Source organism: Ciconia boyciana, chromosome 18 (genome assembly GCF_034638445.1).
Source record: "Ciconia boyciana chromosome 18, ASM3463844v1, whole genome shotgun sequence".
Lineage (NCBI taxonomy): Eukaryota > Metazoa > Chordata > Aves > Ciconiiformes > Ciconiidae > Ciconia > Ciconia boyciana.
In genome coordinates, this window is record NC_132951.1 from 10,819,141 (window position 1) to 10,829,912 (window position 10,772).

General features: G+C 44.4%; 1 protein-coding gene across 1 annotated transcript in view; it reads right to left on the reverse strand.

The window, feature by feature from the left end:
- Positions 1-10,432, reverse strand: part of CACNA1B (calcium voltage-gated channel subunit alpha1 B) — a 298,173-nt gene extending 287,741 nt beyond the window's left edge. Inside the window, exons 1-3 of the mRNA XM_072882927.1 lie at positions 10,173-10,432; positions 7,743-7,848; positions 968-1,107 (exon numbers count right to left, since the gene is read on the reverse strand). Coding sequence (XP_072739028.1) covers positions 968-1,107; positions 7,743-7,848; positions 10,173-10,432 — 506 coding nt within the window. The remainder of the gene's footprint in view (positions 1-967; positions 1,108-7,742; positions 7,849-10,172) is intronic.
- Positions 10,433-10,772: the final 340 nt, after the last annotated feature.

Consider the following 10,772-nt stretch of genomic DNA (forward strand, 5'->3'; position numbering starts at 1 on the left):
ATTACAGTGATAATGTATCTAATGAATACATTTGTATATGTATGCAAGCATTTTCCTAACAGCATCCTACTCTACACCACTAACCAGACCAAAGAATACATATGTTCGTCACACACAGTAGTAGAGAAGGTGTGTGAAATGAGTGCATATTAATAACAAGAGCCAGACTGCAGTCTTCTGGGGGAAAAACTAACTGAAATCCTTCCAAGATGAAGGCTGCAAGATCAGGGCCTCACGCAGACCTTTGGAACATTTCCTTTGGAGCTTTAAAGCACAATTTGTAGACGATAAGTGTTACTTAATGTTTATGTTTTCATTATTCATTAGCATTACACTACATTTATATAAATAGATATAGAAACTGTTGCAACGTATAAGATAAAAATATTGTAAGCATTTCCAAGAAAGAAATTAGTGATATCATTTCAAACCAGAGTACAAAAGCACAGGTAACATTTTCAGCTCTGTCCTTTATAAGACACGCACACTCTTTGAATTATTTTTGGAAAAGTTATTTTATAGAGGACCAAATTCATTCCTGCAGAAACTTCACTGATTCCAGAGTTGCAATAGCTTAAAAATGGGATGCATTTAATTTGTTAGTTCACTCCATATTGACTTTTAAAGTCATCCTGTAACGTCAGAAGATTGATTTAAATCAGGTTCAAGTACCTAGTGGCAATTAGAACCTGCAAAGTCCGAGAAACATCAGTAAGCATCTGGATAAGATACATGCCAGCATATATACAAATAAATATCCTCAAAACCTCTTTTTAGTTGGTTCAAACAATGCTTTGAAAGTGATTCATTCAGTGCAATAGCCATTATTTAAAGACAGTAAGGTCAGAAATGCAGTTTTTTAGTACTATTTCACTAAAGTCATGCCCACCCCAACCCACAGTCAAAAAAACAACACAAATCAAAGCAAAGGTCCCCCTTAAACTTAGGGCAAGAGGAGGTCACTTACCCTGTGAGGACCACAACAAAATCCATCACGTTCCAACCATTTCGGAGGTAAGAGCCTTTATGAAAAACAAACCCCAGAGCGATGATTTTTATACCAGCTTCAAAACAAAATATTCCAATAAAGTACGGCTCAGTGTCATCCTGAAAAAGAATAAAAATCAAAGGTGTCAAGGAGATACCTATGCTTCTGCACTGATAGCAAGAGTCGTATAAACAACTAGGCAGACAAACTTCACGTCCTTTTCAGCTCTCTGAACAGAGTTGAAACCAAAAGGTTTGAGTTTACTGGAACTAAGCACAGAGAAGAATTTCATTATTATTTCTGTGAAGGTAAATTTGTTTTTTCAGATTGGCAATTCTATTTGCCTTTATTTTGCCTGTTTCACCCCAAACTTTTCATCTTTACTCAATATTCTGGAGGGAATTTTAATACTGAAATTTTGCTCTAAGAGTATATTTAAACTTGAGATCACATATTTCTGTAGTTATTGACATGGAAGAAAACATATGTTTTACAATTCATCCAGGAAACTGAACCAAGAAGATATCTTGGGGAGTAACAGCACAGTAAGCTTGCAAACACTGGCAGGAAATTATTTATTTATCATTTATTCCATCAGTTCTTCCTTCATTCTTTCTCCTCCATTTTCTCAGTTTCCACAGCTGCAGTCTCATTTATTTTCTTTTCACTGTGTATCTGATTCAGGAAGAAATCCCCATTCCCTTCCAGTAACAGCAGCAGCAGCAAGGCTTGTGTCCCAGGCCCGTGGTGCAGACTAAAGCATACCATGGGATCACAGCTTCATGTCTTAGCTCACTAGAGAGAAAAATCAAGCTTAGTCTCCACAGTTTTACTAAACATCTTTTTCATCTATGGCACCAGATCCTTCAGTATTATACCTTATTAATAAGAGTTTCAACACAAACTCAGTGCCAAATGGAAGCATTCACATTTGGAATGAAGATGTGGGCAAGAAATGGGAACAAAGCAAGAGGTGAAAGCAATGGACATCAATTTCAAGAACATGTTAATTAGCTTTGGCACCTGTAACCAATTTCCAAATGTGCCTTAGATCCCTGATTTCAGCTGAAGTCAATGGAAATAAAGCAGCCCTACCCAAAGGAAACTAACTCCCAAATTAAGAGATTAGAAATCTTTGTTCCAGTGGCTTCGGCATTTCTGGACATCAGAGCCAAAGAGTTGAGCTACTGTTTGATACACAGGTGTTTACATTTTGCAATTCTATTAGTGACAAAAGGTGATTTCAGTTCTCTTACACAGAAAGAATATGAACGTCAAGTCTTGTGGCCACAGAACAAAGAAAGAAGTAGTTTTGATACAAGAATTTCTTTTACAAGCATAGCAACTCTTGCTCAACTCTGACCCAGCACTGGCACACAAACCCATGCTTCAGGCACAGTACCTGTTACAGAAAGCCAGCTTTTTCACACCTAGAAGACCAATATAATAGCATACCCCTCCCAAAGAGGCTTACGCACTTAGCACATTGATGTATACCCAAATCAACAAGTCAACCACAAAACACTAATCACTGAAGATGCCTCCAAGCTGTTGGAAATTACTATTTCTGGACAGGTTTTTCCATCAGTGGCTGAATTAAAGTTTTGTTTCCTACAAAGCAGCACCCTATATCCCTACACACCTCAGTGACCCCAGCTCCTCCATATACGTCTTCTTTCACCCTATATCATCTCTACTCCTCTCCACCTTTCCTAACCTCACAGCTCCAGCAACTCCACCTCCCGCTCCCCTATGGCCAGGCAAGATGACCAGCTACCTGCAGATCACACACACACACTGACTGGCCAGGCAGTAAAACAGAGCAGGTGACTGTTGAGCTCACACTGTAGGCCTTTTGCTGAAATGGAGCGGGGGGAAACAAACTCAAAACTGGCTTCTCCTCTAGCCAAGGAGCTGTTTCCACAAATGGCAGCACCTCCAAGCCACCTGCCCTTCCACAGAGCCTTACTGACACTGCTCAGAGAATACAGAAGCTATCACTGACAGACTGAGAAAATCCAGCTACCCATCTTAGTGCTATTTACCCACAGGGAAACAGGAACAAGGCAAGGATATCAGACCTTTTATGACCTTCAACAGAAACCCTATAATAAGAGTTTTCTTCCAGCAGTTTCTCCACAGCAAGAGCTAGCAGCATCCCAGGACTCCAACCCAGTACAGAAAACAGGGAAGAAGGAAGAAGGGGGTCAGAAATCATCATATGTGATTTCAGGAGAAGTTACCTCACTGCTCCTCTGCTTTCCTTTCTGCACACAGGAGCACTCTAACAGCTTAGTCTGCCTGCTCTTCAACCCCACAACACCTTCTAGTTCAACAAGTATACAAAGTCATTGCAAACAAAGGCCTCCTAGCCCATCCTATATTTCCCTCCAGAAACTACTAGCATGCCTCTAAAAATAGCTCTTCTAACACACACACGTACACACACAAAAACAACAACAAAAAAAACCACAACCCCCACCCAAACCCATTACCCACATACATTCCCCCTTATTACTCCCTCACTACCTGGAAGCTTTGTATCTACTCTGCTACCAGTGGTTTGCTCAATCTAGGTCAGGTGCCTTGCGATTACAGCTCCTAGCTTTAAAGAGCCAGGCTTCAGGTACTCAAGGGTTTGATAGAATATGCTCTTGCCAAAGGTAGGACTACACAGAGCTCTTAGGAAGTGGGTCAAAGAAGTTCTTGTCAGCTTCTAGGGAAGCAGAAAAGCTCACAGATGGGCTTGGGTATTTATTACAAAGAAAAACTGTCATCTATAGGGTTGGCAGTGAGTAGCTGGGGAAATAAGAGGGGATAGAAAGAGGGTCTTTTCTAAAGCCTGTCTAAATTTACACTAATTTAGCCTAAGAATCAGGGCAGTAACAATAGGATGAAAAATAAAATTTATGCACCATTAGGTAGTGGGGCCTGCTGCTGAAAAAAAGGATCTGCATGTCTGTGTGGAATGGAAAGAGCTGGAGGGCAAGGACATGGGTGACATGCCCTGTGCAGCACTGAAATGGCACTGCCCTCAGCTCAGAAATCCGGCTGCCAGGGCATCCTGCAGCCCCCTTCAGACAGGAGGCTGTGTTGCTGCTTGGGTTCAAGAGTGGGAAAGCAGGTGATAATGAGTATCAGTGTGCGTGCTTGGAAGGAGGGTGGAGAATTTGGGCAGCAGCCAGAGCTGTGCCAGCAGGTTGTTTGCTGTGGACACAGCAAAGCTTGAGACTGGGCCAAACACACATTTAATCAATATGTTTCAGATCAGAAACAACTTCTGAGTCTGGAAATTCATTACTATTCCTAGTCCATGTCCTAGTGTCTTTCCTTGGCCTTTGGATCTGACAGCCTTGATAGGTTTGGGTGTGTAAGGCTTCGTTCATGCAAAGGTTAATATGAACAGCTCACATACGATTGCATGAAGTGCCTGTGGATAGGATAAAGAATTAAATCCATTAGTAAAGTACAAGAGCTGTCATGCTGAGTATCTGAGAAAACAGTTATATTCTGCCCTCACATCAAAACCACCCAGGGGAGCCGAACACTCAGTGCCCTACAGTGACATGCAGATGATCATCCTACAGACCCCCTGGTGTTTTCAAAACAGGGTGTGCCCCAGAGCAGGGCAGAAAATAGATTTCCTGCCCTGCATGTTCTGATATCATCTCTGTCAGGCTGGGACAAATCCATGGTCTACTGAAGCTTCTCATGAAAAACTGAGAAATTAGGAAGGAGACAGGGAGAGAAAGAGTGTGCCTCAGCCTGGACATCCAAGAGCATCACGAGCGAGGCATCCACCCGCAAGGCCCTTCAGGGCTCAGATGTGAAGCTCACATTCCCACGTTTGGAGCTCTCGCCACCAGGCTCTGGGCCACTCAGTACAACTCCCTCAGCATCTTTTCAGTTGGCATCACTCCAGTGTGTACAAACAATGCAATATTTATTGGAACAGAGAGAGGCTGACTCTACAACCTATTGGCTAAGACACTCAGCTGAGATGGACAGTAGCAAGTTTATACCATCTTTGTTCCAGTGGATAATTACTGACGTGAAGTAAACACTTCCAGCAGCCAAAGCATGCGAGACCCCCCAGCTCAGAGCAGGCAAGAGCCTAGGGGGTAGGTCATTCTCCTGCTAGTGGAAGCTTGTTTCTCTTGCCTGAAGAGCAAGGACTTGAATCCAATGTTCCACTTCACCACTAAATGCTTTGCCCACCAGACTGGTGTGTTTTCAGAGCCCTGGTTTTGACCAGAATTTCCATCCTAGAGCCAACTAATGCTTTTCTGTGCTACAAACTACATACAGAAAATGGACAGAGAAAGCTTACTTATAAAAGTCAGCCATTCCAATTCTTGAAATATTGCATATACTGAGACATCACTTGCTCTTCCCATGTGCTTAATTAACCCTGCTTGACAAGTAACATGAGTGCAGAAAACAGACAAGTGAGATTGCACTGCCAGTTTGTATCTTGGGTCTCTGGGGAGATACATAGAGGAAAATCTTGACCAGAGGAGAAAAATCATTAAAATGTTCATATGGACTCCTCCCTCTTTTTCTCAGCTTTAACAAACAGACAATCTTAAGATTTTTTTGTCTTTGTATCTGTGGCACAAACGATCCAGGCAGCTTTGGTTTTCCTTCAACAACTCTGCCTACATCTCCCAGTCATAAAAGGCTTGTGGTGTGCATCTCATATCCTTAAGATCTGGTTAACTCTTCAGTGATGAGCCCTCACTCCAATTTGGAGATTTTAATGAACCCAGGAGAAGGAAATAGCCATAAATCATTAACCAAAAAAGGCCAACTCCATTCCTGCCAAAGACAGTAACAAAGCACCTGCTGTTCTGCATGGACTTACAATTTGGCTCAACAAACCCATAAATGTATGGGAATGTTCGCCCACTCTGGTTTAGTGTGGATTCGTAACGTTTTCAGTGAAACAACTTACAGTTTGTGGAAGCAGCAGGAGCATTCTAAGGAGGTTTCACTTTGAAAACCAGAAGACAGCTTTTCTTATTCACAATGCTTAATTTTTCAAGCATATGTTGAAAACAGAAAATATCTTATGACTTGTAAAGATTCTCAGTGTTATTCTATGATAAACCCCTTTATACTTCAGAGTTACAAATGTGCTCTAGTCAAAATGGCTTCAGAATATCCGCATCAAAGACAATGCTGCACAACGGTGTTTGGGACAAAAATCAGGGGTTAATTCTTCCTTCATCACCAAAGCAGAGCCAACAAGGTGGAGACTGTGCATTTAACTCATTCAGTTATCTTACACTGTTCGGTGGTAATGCCAGTGCCCCCCTTTGGAATGATTTGGGCAGGAGGTGAAGGTGTGTGTGCAGTAGTGGGTGCTATAAAAAGGAATTAATACACTGGGGAAAAGGACCAATGAAAAGCCTCTAGGATCCCCTTACAAATCTAGGGATATAGAGGAACATAGAAACAATGTACTAACCATACCTACTGCTTCTTAAAATAACATATCACCAAATGGTTACTAAGCCAATACATCCACAAAACTACTTTTCCCCTTCAATAGTCAATATGTTCATAACTACGGAAGGCATTTCCCCAGCTCGGTCATTACCCTGGGTCTCAACCTGTGCTTTGCTCACAAATCCAGGCTTGCCTTGCTTAGCCGATCCCAAATCATACAAAGACATGTTTAATGACAGAAAGATCAACATACATGCATGTTCTTAATTTTTTTCCTCATCTCTTCTTAAGTAGAAATAATTCAAACAGAAAGAGACTAAGAAAACACAATGTAAGTGGGCAGCCAGCATCAGCGGATACATTTCCAAACAGGCAGTATCAACTAGCTGACCCTGAAGCTCTTTCTAGATCTAACACTTACACGCTTTTTCCTGTTTCTGAAGAATGAGATTGTGAGAGTTGCCCACTGGTTTGGACCAACCTTGGAAACTGTAGCAACCAGCGTTCAGAGGCTCTAGCTTTTGGCAGCAAGCCTAATATTATCTTTGTTTGCATAACTTAATATCTACATGTAAAACACACACGGATCCATATTTATTCATCCTTTGAACATGCACCAGGATTAATGCATTTAGGCATGAAAGATGTTCCAGATCATTAACAGCAGGAGAAAAATCAAACCAAATATTACCCATTTTTCCTACAGCGATGATAAATGGAAGAATGATTTTGAAGCTATTCTTATATTTTCTTTTGAAATAAGGTAATTGGGCTCATTACCATAAAGCCTGCGGGTAAATTATTTTCCTCTGTAAGTTGGTTTGTTTTTTTGGAAGGAAAGTGTAATCATCTAAACCCAAAGTTTGCTTTGTAGGGTCCTTGATATATGCTGTAGCAGGAAGACAGTTGAAAGACATACAAACCTAAAAGGTTACTCTGTTCTACCACTTCCTGGGAAAATATCACAGAAGTTCATTTGATTCTACAGATAATTCTGAGCATTTGGCAGTCCCTTCCTGTCTTGGTTTATAGACAACCTAAGTTTTCTGCTCTTCTGATCATATTGTAAGGTCCATCTCTTCTCCTGCAATTGGCCAGGGCTGGCTAGAGTGATGAAGCATTCTTGTGAAGATGGGATCAGGAGGTTAGAGTTATACTTGTTGTCACTGACTTATTTTTTCTGATTGTCAGATCAATGCCCCTTTGTTTACATGTGGATCTTCACAAGCACCTGCACTGAGTGGCTGACTGCTTTTTGTATTAGACCAGAAACAAAAAATGTAAATAAATGAATACAACTCACCAATCTCTCTGACATAGGTGTCTTGTCTCCATCCGGCAAATGTTGTTCCAGAGCCAGCACAATACAATTGGCTATGATTGTAGCTAAAATCATGTATTCAAAGGGAGTGGGGACCAGAAGTTAAAGAAGACACTAGACAACACAAGGAGAACCTCATCCAAATCCCATTTCTACCTAAACAGCTACATTAGTTGAGCATTCTAAGATCTCTCATCTTTTTTGAAGACATTTAGTCTCCTTGACTTCCTCAGTTCTTTCTGGGGTGCCTTTGGAAGAAAGTAGGAAATTGGCTCTCTTCTTTGAGAGAGTTGGTGACTTACACAGAATCTGAGCTGCTCAAGGAATTTGGGAGCAAGAAAGCAAAAGGTTCAAAGGAAACAAAAAACTATGAATAATTATTATTTTTAAATTAGATTTATAAGCTAAACTGCCCCCAAATAGATTATACAGCTGAATGCCATCTGCTGAATTGTTCTTCAGAAATTCCCTGTCATTTAGCGCATAGTGTAAATAAGTGATGGGCTAGAGAAGTTTGATTTAGAGTGTGTACGCAAAACACGAATTACTGCTAGATTGCAATGCCCGCTCCTGGCGAGCATAAAATCGTCAGCGCCCTATCGGGATGTACGAGGGAAGAGATCTCACGGGAAAGAAGGCAAACCCGACTCTAGGTGCCCCCTTGCCTTTCGCCGTCGCCTCTAGCCCTGAGCCGTGCCGAGCCCCTGCTCTCCCAGGGCGGAGCCGCGCCGCGGGCGGCATCGGGGCCCCAGGGCAGGCGACAGCTCCGCTCAGCACCGCGGACAGCTCCGCTCAGCACCGCGGACAGCTCCGCTCAGCACCGCGGGCAGCTCCGCTCAGCACCGCGGACAGCTCCGCTCAGCACCGCGGACAGCGTCCTGCCCCGCCCGCCCGGGCGGCACCGCCGGCTCCGCGCCGGGGCCTCTCCCGCACCTCGCCCGCACCTCGCCCGCACCTCGCCCGCGCCTCACCCCGCAGCTCCGGCGTGGGGGAAAGGCGGGTGGCTCTGCTGAACCCGCTGACGCCGCAGCGCTGTGGGTCCCCTCCCCACACCTCCCCACACGATGAAGGTGCAGACGAGCCGCCCAAGAGACAGGAGAGGGCTAGACTGCATCTAGCCTTGCGGGAAATGCGATGCTCTGACTGCCGCCGGAGCTTTGGAGCTTGTTTATTCCGACTTGAATGCAGGGAAGGAGAAATGGATGAGGAAGTACAGCAATCCCTGTGATTTTATAATACGGGCAGAAAGATCGATACGTGTGTGTGTTCAGGGGGAAGGGAAGTGCATTCACTCTACTGGTATGTTTTTTTCCTGTTAGCCCTTCAGGAAGTGAAAAACTGGGCAAGCTTGAAGGGGAGCTGGCCTCTGTGGCAATTGAAAGTGTTGCTAGGAAGCTGGCAGGAGGCCTTGCTGCTGTTAGCTGAGGATTAATAGGCATGTGATATCAAATGAAAAGAAAACAACCAGCTCCCTTGAGATCACCAGTGTAATGCACTCCTGTACACACACGCGCGCACACACATACACACTATATCTACTCCCTGGTAACCTCAAATAGTCTGCTTCCCTTTTCTCATGGCTTACAACCCCACTGTGTGCATCATTACCAGCAAAGCCCCCTTCTGAGGAAGATCTCTGCAGCTCACTTGGCCTGGGAGCTGGTACTGAGACAGAAAGCATCTGCCCTTTCACAATACAGCAGATGATCCTTCCACTTACTACCTCCCTCTGCCACAAAGCTTTTCGGTTTTATTTTTCTTTTTTTTTTAATACTGCCTAAGCTTAGGCTATGTACCTAATCAAAGTGACAAGATTCATGTTGATTCGAATGGATTCAGGAGGTGATGTACTAAAAACATAGCTGTAATGATTGTATTAATGGGATTCGCAAGGTACCCTGGCTATCAGTGTCCCTACTATCAATGCAGCTTTAATGCTAAGGTGTCACCATTTTTATCCCACGATCCTTCTTCTATTCAGAGTGAGAAAGAAGAGTTGAAAGGCTCTGAGATGAAAATAAGAATCAGGATTCATTAGCATGAATCTCAAAGAACCCTTTGGATTTGGCTTAAATGGTAGGAAATGTAAATCAACGGTATATCTCACACCTAAACACACACCAAAATGCACGTACGTCTTACACACACACACACTCACACACACCCCGGCATAGTCAAAAGCACACTCTGCCGTTCTCACAGAAGCAATTTGCTATGATAACCAGCTTCCCGGCCATACATTATGTCGGACACACGGATCCAAGTCACACACCCCCATTACCCACACTGGATCACACATGCACGTCTACATTAGCACCAGACACTCATCCTTAGCCGACCGGGGGGTCTCTTTTCCCCCAGTCTCCCTCTCCCCCTCCCCACCTTCCCCACACACCCTCCCTGAAAGGATATGGCCATTCTGTTATTCTCTTGGCGTATTTCCGTATAACATTATCTTCACTGAAGATGAAGAGGGATCTGTTGACTGTGAAGCAGTTCTGTTTGACAGGGATGGGGTTGTAGAGAGCCATAGTCCTGGCCCTCTGAGCCATCGACTGCTTATACATCCTTTGGCCGGCCTGGGGGCCACCTTGCCGGCTGCTCCCTCTTCCAGCCCCGGCCGGCCCTCCACCTCCATAGCGGGTTGGCAGATCATCCCCAAACCGAGCCATTCTCTCAGTGCACGGAGCCGGGCGCTACAATCCAAACTGGCAGCCGAGGCGAGAGGAAGACGCATCACAGCGCGCAGCACTTCTCCCTCCGGGGGCTTCAGTTGCGGGAGCGGGATTGATCGCAGCAAAATATATAGATATATTTTTAAAAAATATATATCTCTCTCCCTTTCCCTGCCTCCACCCCCTCCTCTTCCCCGCCGCTGTGGCTGCCCGGGGGTAGGAGGAAGGCGCCGGGGCTCCGCTCACCTCCCCGCACAGGTGCTGTCTCTCCGGCCCGCCCTCATGGCCGGGGCGGGGGGCGGCCGGGGCGGGCGCGGTCCCTTCCGCGGTGGCCGGC